The following is a 16,803-nucleotide window of genomic DNA, read 5'->3' as shown; positions in this document are numbered from 1 at the left end:
TTTCTTAATATTTGTTTAAAATGTAAATTTCAAATTGAAATCTCTTTATTAATAAAATAAATTTATCCATGAAAATTTTTTTATCCTTCATGCGAGAATTTTATGACTTAATATATTCTGCACATATACACATATATGGAAAAAAGGCATAAAATTGGTAATAAAAAGTTCTTAAAAAAAACCTTTATAACCTTTAAGAGAAAAAGGTTATGAATGGAGTTTAAAATTAGAAGATTGAAAGAAGTTGGGCGTGAACTCTGGTGAAATGACATTGCTCTTTCACCCTTTCATCGTAGGATATAAGCACACAAGGTCAAGATCAAACGGTAAAGAAACAAATAGAAAATATGAAATGTGGGTACATCACGCAAGTGAGTCACGATCGTTCCCGTGAAAAGCGACCTAAGCGACGCGTATTTTCGCCATTTTACGATGCTGCCCTCACCGTTAGTTTCTCAAACAACTTTTCTCCAATATACTCTTCAAAACAATGCAACCCATTTTATCACATAATATGTTTATATCGTAGCAAAGATAAGATAATAAAAGATTACTAAATCTTTTGTCATAAGATTTCTAACACATTGAAAATAAATAATACCGTTTGTCGATACATTAGATGTAAAAAAATATGAAAGTAAATTTCAATCAAGATCAATTAAAAACGTTATTACACATTATTACGTATTATATATATATTTAATGATAATTTATTATTAGAAATTTAAATAAAATATTGAAATCGTATTCTGTAATTTCAAATAATTACATATGATTTTAATGTTCAAATATATATACACAATATTTCCCTTCTTCAGAATTATTATTTCGATATTGACAAATCTTGAAACAAAATATATGTGCATACGTGTACCAACTTATTGAAAAGGAAAGCGAATATATATACATCGTAATGTGCAGAGTTGGGTATTAACCCGTTGAAAAGATAACTAGTTAAAAATTTCGAATAAAGTTATTTTAACTAATTACTTATTAACATGCTTAAAACAACATTTATTCAACGGATATTATAGTCGATCCGCTTTTCATATAATCTCGGCCGTTTGACATTACAATTATTATTACGTTTTGAATGATAAATTATCGTAATAATTTTATGAAAGTAACTTTACTCGTAACCTCAACTATTAAATTTTACCCATCGCTTGTAGTGTGTAATAATCAAGTGTATAAAACGTTTAACTAAATATAATATCCAATGAATTCAAAGAACTAATTATTTTCCGTAGCGTTATTGGATAAATAATATAAATTGCTCTAAATAATATAAATTGAAAATTGAAAAAAAAAAACGATTTTGAAAAAGTGAAATGACAAAAAAAAAAAAAGAAAAAGAAGAAAGAAGCTCAAGCCATTTGAATATTGGTCCTGACACGGGAGAATTACTGACAGGAAACGCAGGTGCAAGATGGCTCTGTTGGAGAGGAAGCCAACAGGAAAATCGGCGTGTGTAATCCGGTGCAATCGGTACATCCCCAGCAACGTGCAGGTATCCTAGAGGAGGTGGGACAATTCCCGTCCAGAAAACTTTCGCTCCCCGGCAAATCCTCGTCGTTCGTGGGTCTGATGTCTTCGTCGTATTCGTAAGGATCATCCTCTTGGAGATCTTGTTGCTCCTGGTCGGAAGATTCTTCCGGTTCCAGGAGCGTATCGTTCGAAACGGTTCTTTCTTCCTCCGCCAGGATCGGCCACGAACCCAGGGAGCAATGGCTGATTTGTTAGCTGTATTTATTGATTAATGGGCACACATTCTCCAGGACCTTCTCTTTCTCTTTCTCTCTTTTCTTTCTCGTTTCGCTTTTGCTTCCGATTTCGATTTGTTACGATTGTTTTTCTTTCTCGATTTAAATTCTTTCTCAAAACTATATATATATTATAGATATATGGATTTTAGCTTTTCATTTTGCATTTATCTTCGTTCTAAGAATCTTCAATTTCGTATTATTACATTTCTACAATGGTGTTTCGAAATATGTTCGCCATTTTTTTTTTTTTTTTTTTTTTTTTTTTTTTTTTTTTTTTTTTTTTTACTAGATATATATTCATCGACCTCTAGTTTCATTCAAAAGTGTTGAAATCGTGTGATCTTTCTTCGTAAGGCTCGACGAATATACGTAGTTCGCAAAGATAAGAATTAATAATAATGAGAATATCATGTACGTGACATGTGCGTATACAACAGATATTATTCTTTGTTCATCATAAATACAGTTGTGCAACCTTAATTGAAAATCAACAAAATGATGACACTCGTTTCCTATGAAAGAATTCTTACTTATATAGATATAGAATGTAAATATTTTTACTTAATAATACAAGAAAAGATGTTGAAATTTATAATTTTAACTCCTAAATTTTTAACATTTTATTAAAAATAAATTTATCACATTTTGAAATTAAATTGGTCTGATATTAGATTTAACCTTCGTGACTCGACGATTGGATCACTTTTTTGGCCATACTCGATTAGAGATGACGATAATTAGATAAAGTCTGGTACGTTTTTTGACCCAATCACCGCATTGTGACTCGTGTTTGAAAAATTGGACAAAGGTTCTTCGACCCGATGGAACGATGCTGTATACGTTTTCTAACGATAAATGAACATTTTTCGAAGCATCATTATACAAAAAGAATATCTTTCGCAGCAATGTTTTATAATGTATTCGTTTAATAAAGAATCGAGTAGTGAAATATCTTTATCATTTGCAAAGTCTTCGAAAATTAACAATTCTTAATAATAAATTTAAAGTTTTAAAGCTCGCTTATTTCGTTGAACTATTGAATTTTTACTACAACTGTCACGTTAATTTCGAAAATTCGAGAATTTCGCTATTATAATTTTGATGTTTTATCGTTTACGAAGGCCCTGGAATTATAAAATATACTTGGACAAAACGACTCAAAAGGAATCATGGCGAGCGAATAAACAAAATTTATTTATTCGAAAGTAAAAGTTAAAAAAAAGGAAAAAAAGATATGTTTAATAATAAAAACAATTCTCGTTGATCTAAGATGTAAGAATCAAAATCAAAACCACAAAAAATTCTGACGTAACATCTTAGACAGAGACGTCGCAGGTGATTATTGATTTTTCCATGAGCTCAAGCTTGCATAAGAGTAGAGCATTGAAGTGATAAACCGAGACTATGTTACTCTCTCATCTTTTATTTATAGGAACAGAGATTCAACTACGCGACACAGCATTTACATATGCGACTAATTTTACATTTTATCGATAATATTCCACCAATCTTGAAATTGAAGATATCCTTTTACGTATTTTATTTTAATGAATCGGTATTATTCGCATAATTTAATGTAGAAAAAAAAAAAATTCATTTGAAGAAAAATTTAAATCGTTAGATATTATACAATATAGGGATTGAAGAACTTTATTTCTTATACAGAAAAAATAAAATAATTGCGACCTTCTTGTAAATAACATAATACGAAATTATTGTTAAGTAACCACATAGTGCATAACATGCATCAATTTAACTTATATATAATTTATATATAATGTTTTAAAAACATTTGAATTTCAAATAATATTCTAACATTTGTTACGATTCATTAAACATTAATCTAATCATACTATTATAATGAAAAATCTGTAAATTATGTAAATATTCATATTATTTTTAATTCTAAAATATATGCGTTAGGTTATTCTCTAATAATCTCTAATAATAACAAGAACTAATAAAATGTCTAGATTCTTTTAGATATATTTATTACTAATTTATTGCGATAAAACGAAAATAATAATGATATTGTAAAAATAATTACAACAAATATAAATAAAAAGAAATGAAAATAAGTTGATTAAAACTAGTAGTAAATAAGTTAATTAAAAAATTTTTATTGTTATTTTATATAATCATAATAGAGATTAACTATTTCTAATTAATTACATGTTAGCAAAGAAAAATGTAAGTAAACATCAGGGGTTAAAGTTTGAAGCTTTTAAAAATGGCGTCATGTTGCGAGGGTTACGTAGCAACGTTATTTTAAAAAAAGGTAGAAATAACGATAAAAAATTCACCATCAGATATTTTATAAAAAAAATAACCTAATCAAAACATTCTATACATTTATATTTATTTATATTTGTATTTCGTAATTTGTTAATATTCCACTTGTTGTGTAAATGAACCATAAAATTTAGGAATCATCGTCCAAGTATATTTTACGATAAAATAAAATTGTAAAAATTAATAACTATAACTAGCAAACAGGCTTAAGATTTGATTGTGCTTTATACGTATTATTTGAAGTAATTACTTTAATTTTAAAATAAATACTTACCATTCAGCACATTAATTTTTTGCCTCTGACGTCAGAGGTTCTACCGGGTACATTTCACTAATTCTCTTGAAATTCTTAAAGTTTAACGATCAATTGTTCTCGTAGTCACTAGTTAAAACACTGATTAATAGCTTATACAAGTAAGATTAAGAAGGTATTATTTCCAATTATTAAAAAATATGAAGAAACTATGAAACGAAACGCACGACAAAATCACTCCGGCGCCATGTCGCATAACTGTCAGAACAAGCTGCGCGGGCATAGATGCGTACAATGTAACGAGAGGGAAATTTAAATTGTGGAAAATTTATAGCGATAAAAGTTTTTCTATCTGATAAATGTGAAATAAATTTCATTTATATATGAAGTATTAGTTAAATTTTGTTTCAAAGCAATAAAAAATTTTTATTACATTCCTATAACTTTTAATTTTATTTAGAGATATAAAATCTAAAATATCAGAAGAATTTGCAAAAGTTTAGGAAACTATTTAGAAGTTATATTATATAAGACTTGAACGTAATATAGCGTGTCCAACGAGTCGGATTTAAAAATTGTAAACAAATATATATAATAATAATTTAACTGGAACAGAAATGCATTTCAATACAAATTATTAAATTATGAGAGTATTATATTATAAAATGTAAAAGAATATCCAAATAATACAATCATACGTATATATAGTATTAAATATATGCATTATTTACGATATTTTATACGTATATTAATTACACGTCCCAGACTATTGACAATATCTATTACAATATTGAATCGGTTTACTCAAATTATCAATACTATTTTTGGAATTTATTAAACTAATTGACAAAAAATCTGATAATTTTAAGTCAAAATCAAATATATTAATATACGACAACGATATATCCGATATTGGATTTATATAACAAATAATTACATATAATTTAATTATTACGATTTTTTTCTCTTTTAAATCGTTTAAAAATTTTAACATAAGCTTTAGCTTGTTCGGACGTACTATTAATAGTAATCTACCAAAATTCTGTGGCACGTTACCTTGGAATTAAAATTACTATATTTTCGCTTACTTCTTTTGCAATTTCTTTTTTATACTAATCAAATAATCGAATATTTATATATATATATATATATATATATTCCGGAATTTCATGTTAATATATATAGTGCTATAGTATTTATTATATTAATTAATTATTAAGATTAGTTTTTTTTAATATTATATTTTGATACCTAAAATACAAATTATTATTTTTTAAATATAATTTTGATTAAAAAAAAAAAAAGAAAAAAAATTATTTTTTAAATATAATTTTGATTAAAAAAAAAAAAGAAAAAAAATTATTATTTTTTAAATATAATTTTGATTAAAAAAAAAAAGAAAAAAATTATTATTTTTTAAATATAATTTTGATTAAAAAAAAAAAAAGAAAAAAAATTACAAAGATCATATTCGATCAACGAATTCCAAACGAAAAAAATTAAACGAAGATAGATAAACGAAAATTAGATCATCGATTTAAAAATAAAAAAAAAATCGAAATCGCGTTTCCTCTCTTCCCGTGCAAAAGATATTCACGATATTAAAAATTATACTTATATTATTTATTCCTAGCGATTCATCGATTCATTTTCGAAACCGGATATCATTTAAACATCTGACTGATTTACGACGGTCGTATTTTTCATTTAATATTTCTTTAGCCGAGGTTTTTCTCTCTGTCACTGACTCACACAGTTAGGATGAAAAAAATCGATGTAAAAAAAAAAAAAAAAAATAATCGATATCCTACCTCGATTAAGAAGCATCGTTCTAATAACCCTGATATAAATCTTTCCATACTTTGTTCTGGCAACGTGAAATAAGAAATCCGAAACGACCCCATCCCCCTCGTGGATATCACTCTCCGCCAAAATTTCCTTCAACGCCTCCACCCGCTCTTCCGGCGTGCTCTCGTCGCAAGACGATTTGTTTTCCAGACACTCGACCACACTGAAATCCTCCCATAATTCCGATGAATCATCCTCGAATTTTCTCGAGGATTCAACGTCGAAAAAACCGGAAGTATCCAAGCCGGCGTACGACACGCTCAAAGCTAAATTGGTGAATGTTGGGGTTCGCGGGGAGCTTATTTCCAATTTCCAAGAAGAATGATTCCCGTGTTTTTCTAACTTTTCGAAACAAGCTTGCGACGCATTCGCCTCTACGGGACCGCTCGCCTCGTTATTTCCACCGATGGAATATTCATTTAAAACTTCCGACGGATCCTCGCTCATTCCCTTCCAATCTTCCCCCTCCACCGCATCAATTCCCTTCGACGAACGTTCGTTGTCCCCGGGATAATCTTCAATTTCCAAAGAGGAATCTTTCAAATTCCATATAGCCTGTAAATTAGGATATCCAGCCACGTTTTTCTCACTTTCCCACGAACAACTTCCCTCGACATTGATACATTCCTTTGAAGAACTTTCGCTGCTTCTCGAAAGAAAATTATCGTGAGAAATTTCGATCGTTCGCAATGACGAATCCCTCTGGGAAGATAGCTTTCCCGGCTGCTCGACAATCGTGACTTCTTGTGCGCGGCACCTGGACAAATTTTTAATCGATCCCCGATTAATTGGCACACTTTCAATTTTCTTAATCGTTCTTCTCGAAGAATCATCCTTCTTCGTTTCTTCCCCTTGATATCTTCTTCTTGTTCCTGCGCACGAAGATCCTTCAAACTTATCGCTCAATTTCTTCCAATATTCTTCCCGACCGTGCTCGTTACTCATGTCCCCATAATCAAATGCTCGATCTCTAAACGATCGAGGCTCACAAACTTCTGTTCATAAAAACACTGCACGCATCACTATATTTTGTCCTTCTTTTAACCTTTACGATTAACTAATTTTTTCTAATTTCTCTTTTCACTCGTTTTCGACCGTCAATATATCTGGATTGTTAGGAACGATATACTATATCGTATATAAAAATAATCAAAATTAAATAATGAATTTTCGTGAAATAATGTTAATTTTTTCTATAAGTAATATCTATAAGTAATATCTATTGATTTGTATAAAATTATTACAAATTGAAATATTTTCTAGAGTGAAAATTATTTATTTATCACTTTATCAAAATAAATAAAAATAAATAAAAAATACCCGTCTTTTAAAAAGAACACTGAGATTGAAAATAGATCGAAGGATTTCTTTAAAAATTTAGATCGATAAGAAAACAATCGATTGGAAGTTCCAATGTGTCGATTAATTGATAACATCTATATAAGCCAATAATAAAATCAATAACTTATTGCGAATCGAACATATATAATTTTTATGATCGTGATAGAATTAATTTCGACATGATACGAGGTTATGATATAAGATTAATAATAAAGTAAGAGAATTTTATATATTATTGTAATAAAATTAAAAAATTTTTCAAGATAAATTTCTTATATAATGAGAGATAAATTTCTTATATAATGCGAAGGACAAAAAATTAAAATTTGAGAGACAAAACAGATCATATGATTTTTATCGACAATTATTATTCTATTAATTTATTAAAAGTGACTAATGAATTAAATTAATTATATAAAAAATATAATATTGGTACGGATTTTATAACAAATTTTATATATTTTTGCAATTCTAAAAAAAAAAAAATTGAACGTAAAATTGTATAACGCAAAATTTTTATGTATGTTGATTAATTACGATCCATCGATTAAAATGAAAGCAATGAATTGATGTGAAAAAATTCTGCCAAAGAGTTTCGAAAACAATAAACCATTATCGTATTTTTTCTGGGTAGTACTTAATTCGCAGATTATTTCTATGAGAAAGCGTTGAACTATAAGAGAAGAAATACCTAAAGAATTATATAGCTTTTCTTTAATAAAAGAGACTTGAATATTCAATTATTATTACATAATTCTATGGGAAAACTGAATATAAAATTTGAAAAATTCATTTATTATTATTTAATAATGAATCGAATTATCGATTAAATCATTTTCTCTATTGTATTTTCAATTTTTACTGCTACAAAAAAATATTTATAAGATTGAGACATGAACGTCAAACAATTGTGAATCTATTTTTTTTTAAAAATACTTAATATTTTATATATTTAAAATATAAATAAAAACAAGCTTATTGTTATTTTTGTTACATTAAACATGTGTTCATCAAATATAATTGACGTGAAAGTAAGAATGTTATTTTCATGATAGAACGTAACGATTCATATCATTAATGTATATTAAAGTTTTTCTTTATAAAAATGTTTAAATACGTAAAATAATCGGAGCGAAAGAATACGTTTATTAATACAACTAACAATACGTTATATTTCCACTTAAGCACTCAAATCACGAAAATGACCTCCATATTCGTGAAGCATTTTAATAAATTGCACAATTATTAATCTTATTAAAAAAATATTTTATCATCTATAATACTTATCCAATGATTTTTTTTCTTTTTCTTTTTTTCTTCAATAAATAAAACAATAAAAAATTATAATTGATTCTTACTACTTTAAATCATAATATAATATGTTTTAGCTTTTTTAGTATCACTTATTATTTATTATTTTTCATTTAAACTTTATGCGCATAATAATTAAATATATGCATAAAATAAATTTGTAATTGTAATTAAATTTTATAAAGGAAATAATTTTTAATCAAAATTAAATATAAATAAAAAATAAATAAAAAAAAATATCTTTGAAATCTGTTATGTTAATAGTGATTTGTTTACGGAGATAAAAATCTTAAGTCTCAATCTTATATAATATTGATAATATCGTTATAGATACTAAATTTGCTGCAGAGTAAATTTTTTAATTAAAATTAATTAAATTTTTAATTAAAATTTAAAAATTTAAAACTGTAAAGCAAAAATATTTCAAATAAAAAGTTTTAAAAGTAAGATATATTATTATGAAATTGATATATAAAAAAATTATTATTTATATTATAATAATATTGAATTTGAACTTGATTTAACTCGTAATTTTACTATAGATATTGACGAAAATTAACATAATTTTTTATAAATTTATGTTAATTTTTATTGTAAAATTTAAATAAAATATGTTATTTTACGAACCTAACCTAATTCAATCCAAATGTGTTTTAAAATCCACATTTCTAAAATATTTTTCATTACATAATTAAATTTTAGAAAAGATATTTTTTAAAATATATTCTCTAAAATTTTAATAAATCACTATTAAAAAAGCATATATTAATTTATCTCATTAATTAAATAAAAATGTTACTTTTATATCATCTTAACCTAACCTAATCATATATCACTTCACATATCTTTTAGTATTTTAATCTTTAAAAAATTCTCTAAATTAAATCGGAAAATTATTTTCTATTTATATTCTCGTACACAAACACAAGATATTTTATTATAAAAGATAAATAAAAATTTGATAATGATAACATTTTTAATATAAAAATATAAAATTAACGAAATATTCTATTCACATATTTAATATTATTAATTCTTATAACAGTAGCACATTAATATTATATTTTGTAACAAATTTCCAATTTTAATCTTTAATTTTATTACGAAAATTATTAATAAACAAAATATCTTGAATTTTCACTGCAACATTATTTCACGAAAAATATTTATGATACAAATCAAATTTATGTATGAAATTATATAAAAATATTATATGTTGTAATATATAAAAAAAAAACCTACACGATAGATTTTGAATTATATATCATGAGTAAAAATTTGTAAAAAAAGAAAAAGAAAATGTATTAACACTTCACTTATAATTGTCACTTTACAAGATTTAAATCACTTTTAGAGTCTTTGATAAATATAACATAAAGATAATATGTTATTTTGATTAATAAAAGATTAGACAATTCTTTTTTATTTTTTTTCTTTTTTTTTTTTTTTAATATATACACAATATAACAATGGAGACGCAGAACGTCCTTCCAACGTGGAGGACGAGCGGCGACTAAAATACACTATGGACTATGGAAGTTCCAGCAGCACTGCTGGGTCAAGCGCTCTGATTGGTTGAGGACTCTTCCGGAAAATTGTTATGATTGGATATTTAAGAAAAGAGCGCCTAATTACATGACTCGTTATCACAAAAATATAAAATATTTTATATAAGAAAAAAATATATTTTAAGATATAAATATTATCTTTTTATTATTTAAAATAGATAAAGAAATAGAAATATTTCAAATTTTGCAATACGAATTATAAAATACACTATTATAATCATATAATTTTTTAACAATACATGATTTAGAAATAGAAAAATATACGTTTATATATGAAATATTAGACTATTGACTTAAAAAAAAAAAAGAAATATATATATATATATTTTAATTAAGAAAATCTAATAAAATTTATTTATTAAAAATTAATATTATGATATAAAAAAACGATGAATGGAGGGAGGACAATTCTTTAAAGGATTTGATTATAAGCAAAAACTTGAAAAACAGAACAGAAAATAAAGTATTCAAACAATAAAACAATAAAACATTCAAGAATATTATCGCAATTTAACGATAACAAATGAACGATAAAGGTAAAAATTTATCGTTTAAATTGTTAGCTTATCGATAAAAAAAATAAAATGATTAAAATATGATTTATAATGACAATAAATAACTACAATTTTCTATGAGAAATTCTGAGATATTTGAAAATTAAGAGTTAAATCGCGTTCATTTTTTGATTACAAATCGTTTTTAACGTTACATTAGACTCATAAAAAATATATGAATTTATTATATTATTTATTATATTATATTATGAATTTAATATATTATATTATTATATCATCATATACCAAATATGTCATTATATTACCAAATTTTATACAAAATAATAATGATAAATTATACTTACCAATATAAAGTGAGACTTGTCTAATATACACATTTTTATATAGAGAAATAGTAAAGAAATAATAAAAGCAAGATGATATAAATAATTACTTACTAAAGTAATTAAGAGTCTCCCGGATTTGGTCCGGCGATAATTTCAAATCAGTGTCGACAGATTTTAGGGCCGGTGATGGAATGAACCAATCAGCGTTTTCGTATCCTATAAATAATAAATAATAAATAATATCATATGATAAAAAATTATAATAAATTTAGATGTAAACAGATGCAATGTTATTGAGATAAAATAATGTAATAAAAAAACAATTACCAATTTAGAAACAAAAATTGTAAAAAATATTTTTTTTACTAATCAATAATAATTTTCAATATTCTTCTAAATATAATTATTGAATGTTTACTTCTAATTTACATAAAGTATATAATTGAAATAATCAACACTGTTGTGTAAATATTATGCATATATTAAATATGCGTATAAAGAGTTTGAAAAACAATTCATGAAAAATAAACTAAAAAATTTCTTATAAAAATTTTGTAATATGTATATTTATTTTATGCATTTCGTAGTAACTTTTAAATTATATTTAATGTAATTAAACTTTTTATATCTTTTTGTATTGTATTTATACATATTATTATTGCATATAAATTATATTAAATAATTTAAATATTTGTTTACAACTTTTTTTGTTTACAAATTTATCTATCATAAAGATTTTTTTTTTTCACATAAATATATTCGTGAAAATATAAATTTAAATATCATTTGATTTAACATATTTAATATGCTGAATGATATACATATCTTATGTCCTATTTACTTATTTATTTATTTATTTATATTTACCTTGGAATTGAGTAAGAGTGTCAGCTCGCAAACGGTACCTAGGTATTTGTTCTTCTAGCAAACTGATGATCTCAACTTCTGGTAATTCACCTCCACTGCAGACCTCTACAATAGATTTGATTTCATAATTATATTATTGGTATTAATTTATTTTAATAAATTCAATAATTCTATTTTTCATAAAAAATACTCTTAAAATTTTGTTTTTCCATACTTTGTTATGTATGTATCAATAATACTTTGTTCTTAATATTAAATTTTCATTGTCAACGATTAATTTTATATATTACATGTAAATTTTTAATATTTAAGAATTATTATGTAATAGTATTTATTTAGTGAAATATTTATTTTTAATTTTACCGTTAATTAAAAATTCTTCCATTTTTTATCGTTTTATTATATCGTTTTCACAAAATACATTTATAATATTTCCTTTAATGTTTTACAATATGTTTATGAGTTTTATAACTTTCGTTAAGCATTAATTTCTTTAAAAATTATTCGATTGGAAAATTTTGAAAAGAAAAAAAAAAAAAAAGAAATTTAACATGAATATTTATGTATTATGTTGTATTTATTATATTTATTAATCCGTTCGAAGCGAAAATATTGAAAGAAATGAAATTGCGAAGTAACAAAAGAATTTTCATTGTCAACGAGAACTGTAATTTGAGAAACACTGGCGTAATCGATTCTACTGCATATTGTCAAGCTAAATTAACTAGAAATACAAAGCCACTTATACCAATCTGATAGATAACTATGCTTGCTAGCAATAATGTGCGTAATTAATAGAGTGAATGATTTTTTCGATTATTTTTTTATATATCGATATAATAATTAATGAATCTTTTTTAATATGATTCAGTATGATTCAAATTAAGAAGAAACTTTCAAATTCTGTTTTAATGGTATTAATGCAGGCAAATATAAAAATTAAAAAAAATGATCTTCAATCTCAAATACATGTGCCTTATGTGTAATCTGAAAATGAATTAAATAATGGATTAATCATTAATGACACGATAAATAGGTATAGTTTATATATATTATTATAAAAGTTTGTAATTTTTTGTGATTTATAAACAAATATGTTTATATATCTGATTGTTTTTTATGTAATAAGTTATTATAATAAAGTTTAATATAATTATACTAATTATAAATTTACAATTATTTCAATTGAAAACATTTATTTTTAATAATTCCATTTTTGATAATATATTTAAGATATTTAAATATGTACTGTATGTAAAATATTAATTAATATAAATAATTGAATATATGATTTATTAATTATGATTTATTAATTATGATTTTTTATATATTTTAAATATGCTTTCTTCTAAATTATATAAAATATAGAAAATTATATATTAATTTTGATCATAGAAAAATACTTTTCATTTTATAAGAAAAGAAAAATAAAGTAACATTTATCACAATACTTTAATTTTTGAAAATACTTATAAGTTTATGTAATGTTGCTACTGCTGCCATCTAGTGGCACCATCGTGAAATAAAATATGTATTCAATCTCATTCGATAACATAGTTATCATTTATATCGTATAACGAGAATTTTTCAAAATTTTTTTATAAAACAAAATATACAAATTTAAGATTGATTAAAATAATATTATTGGAAAGAGAAAATTGAAATGAATGCTTTACAAAATTTCGTACCACTTCTCCATTTGTTAAGAATGCCTTCCTTTTTTTCAAGAATTTTTTTAAGTTTTGCAGGGCCATTGGGCCGATTAAGTTCACTGCTACCTAAGTACATAATCTTTAATTCCAATCAATTAATTTCAACTCATTTTATTTATGGTTTTTTATATTTTCTTGTTTAATTATATTTGAAATTTTTTTATCACATATATTATTTATTTACTCACACATATAAATTATTAACATATTTATATCATTTTTACATTTGTTTAAAAGTTCAGTCTGTTACAAGTATTATTTTATCTATAACGAATATACTATAAATGTATTACTAGGAATGACATAACTATATAAATAACGAATGACATAACTATATAAACATTAAATAGAGAACTTTCATAATACGGAAAAAATTTTGTTTTTTCACCATAAAAAAAAAAAAAAAAAAAAAAAAAAAAAAAAAAAAAAAAAAAAAAAAAAAATAGAAAATTGACAAAGAAACACGTATAACATTAATATATAAACATTAATAAAATGGAACACGCGCACATAATCATAATTATAATTTCATAATTGATAGTTATAAATATTATTTGTAATTCCACAAAACACTTTTAACATTTTCAGAAGAGAATTATCAAAATTTTGTACCACAACCGATAATTTATTTTTTATATAGATATTACATTGTTGCATAAAAGAAAAAAAAAAAAAAAAAAAAAAGGAAAAAGAAAAAGAAAATTAGTGAAATCAGAATTCTGGACAGTCGAGGAAACGATCACACGGATTCGCGAGTCGGGTTAGATCTTAGCGCTTAGACAGACGGAACAAAATAGCACAAATCTATTGGCTTGTAGCCAATCTCGTTTCTTTACGAACTCCAAATATATCAATCGAAAAAAAGATCGATTTCCATAAGTTTTTACTCTCGATAGTTTCATTCTTATTTTTTTATTTCATCTCAATGATAATTCTATGATTCAGACAATAATCAAACGTGTTAAATCTAAAATTTAAAAATCTAATTTTTATTAAACATCTGAAAAAATGATGTTTTTTCACACATTTTAAATATAATTTTCAGAAATTTTATTTATAATAAAAAAAATAATTTTTTTTTTATTATTATTATCATTATATAAATAAAATAATTGAAATCAATTCAAAGAGTTTCGAGTTTAAAGTTCAAATTATTTTTCAACCATCTTCTTGCAATAATTTATGAAAGGTCGAACTTCGTATTGGAAGATCAAAATTTTTTATTCTATTTTTATATATCGATTTAAACGAATAAAATTAAAAATATCTCTCTCTTGCTCCTCCTTGACCTCTTTTAAATGAAATTAAATGAGAAGAAATTTTATCTTTTAATCAGTTCATTCAGCAATGAATTAATTAATATAATTCAGCATTATAAATAAATAGATTTTAAGTACATTAAGGAGAACGTTAAGTGATCAATCCTTTATAGGTCGGTTATTTTTGAAGTCACGTAACAAAGTATGTTGGTTATTTCGGCATCACCGTCAGAATTGTAAAATTATCTCATCAGCTGATTCAAAACACCGTATCCGTTTCAGATATTCAAAACATTGCTTAACGATCATCGTAACTTGTCTCGAATTAATATTACATCGAATTCAAATTTTTCAAATACTTTCCAGATCTATGTTAAAACCCATAAAAAAAATTGTTCGTAAGATAAAATCGATATATAAAAATTTCTTTATCATCGTCGTTATCATAAATCGTTTCTTCACATATAGAAATATATAATATCGTTTGGTCAATTTTTTTTTTAAACAAAGATTTATTATACGTAGTTCGACGATAAGAAATATTATACGAATGATTATAATGAAAAAATAGATAACGATGACAAAGACAATGATGGTGATGATAATAATGATGATGATGATGATGATGATGATGATAATGATGATGATGATGATGATGATGATGATGATGACGAAGACGACGATAATGATGATGATCTTAACGATAATGATGATGATAATGACCGAGAAAAGTAATCATCATTTGCCAGCGGAGAATGTCGTTTACCATGGAGGTGCACAGACCACACCATAAAATACTCGTTCACGAGAACGGAGAGGATAGTTTCTTCTTTGAGTTCGCAAAGATTAGAGCACTTCCTTCGCGGGAATAAACTTTATTCGAGAAATTTTATTTAAATTTTATTTAAATGAATTCGGTGGCTTTATTAAAAATTAAAAGTTGAAAGTGCTATTTTTGTGCTATACGTGATCCTTTTTTTTTTAATAATCGGGAAATTACATATCTATGGAAAAGCAGGTAAGTCGTTAAAAATTATTTTTAATCATTTTTCTAAAAAGAAACATTTCTTCCGTGTGAATTTAAAATAAATTATGTAATGTACAAGCATTGTATATGTATTTTGCAATGTATATTTAGTAGAAAGACCTTAGACTTGAGAACAACTTATTTTTAAATACATCCGGGATTAATAATAAAAAGATAGTGGCACAATTTCTTGATATTCCAAATTGATAATATATATATATATAAATAAATTAAAAATGATACTCGATGATTTATATTTGCAAAAACTACGAAAACGAATTAATAATAATCGTAGAATAAATAATAGAATAAACAAAATATTCTTTAAATAAAAACTAGCTTATAATTAAAGTATACGATAAGATAAAGTAAATAAAGATAATAATAACAGTAAAGTAAGTAAAGAAAATTGGATTTTAAATGATAAGATTTTTGATAGAAGATTATAAATATAAAAAAAGAAAAATATAGATGATATATATCGTTAAATCATCCTATAAATATATCTCGTTTCAAGAGTCCAGTTTTAATAAGAAAAATAATGTCAAATCAATAACATTATACAGTCACATTTATATAGTTTACTTTCATCTATTATATTTTTACTATATTTTATTATATTTTATTATATTTTATTATATATAACCAAATATCATAATAGCAAATAATTTTTTTTTAATTACTTGTGCCAATCATTTGTTTATCAAAGTTGTCAAGA

At 24.2% G+C, this 16,803-nt stretch overlaps 2 protein-coding genes across 9 annotated transcripts in view; one reads left to right on the top strand and one right to left on the bottom strand.

The window, feature by feature from the left end:
- LOC122717279 (trafficking kinesin-binding protein milt) overlaps nt 1–16,803 on the bottom strand; it is a 29,292-nt gene that overhangs the window by 6,283 nt on the left and 6,206 nt on the right. For 4 of the 8 annotated variants that reach the window (XM_043941200.1, XM_043941203.1, XM_043941198.1 and 1 more), the window contains 2 exons: nt 12,088–12,192; nt 11,332–11,436 (listed from right to left, as the gene is read on the bottom strand). In XM_043941200.1, coding sequence (XP_043797135.1) covers nt 11,332–11,436; nt 12,088–12,192 — 210 coding nt within the window. Of the gene's footprint in view, nt 1–6,122; nt 7,288–10,053; nt 10,296–11,331; nt 11,437–12,087; nt 12,193–12,450; nt 12,560–13,775; nt 13,932–16,803 lie in introns of those variants that run through there. The other 4 variants (XM_043941201.1, XM_043941202.1, XM_043941195.1 and 1 more) reach the window with 4 other exon arrangements.
- LOC122717280 overlaps nt 15,922–16,803 on the top strand; it is a 35,043-nt gene continuing 34,161 nt past the window's right edge. The window contains exon 1 of the mRNA XM_043941204.1: nt 15,922–16,076. The gene's annotated coding sequence lies outside the window, so the exon portion shown is untranslated. The remainder of the gene's footprint in view (nt 16,077–16,803) is intronic.

The sequence above is a fragment of the Apis laboriosa genome, unplaced genomic scaffold, assembly GCF_014066325.1.
Source record: "Apis laboriosa isolate Shangri-la unplaced genomic scaffold, ASM1406632v1 scaffold4_cov146, whole genome shotgun sequence".
NCBI lineage: Eukaryota > Metazoa > Arthropoda > Insecta > Hymenoptera > Apidae > Apis > Apis laboriosa.
Note: the sequence above shows the minus strand (reverse complement) of the source record. Positions and strands in the feature narration are given on the sequence as shown.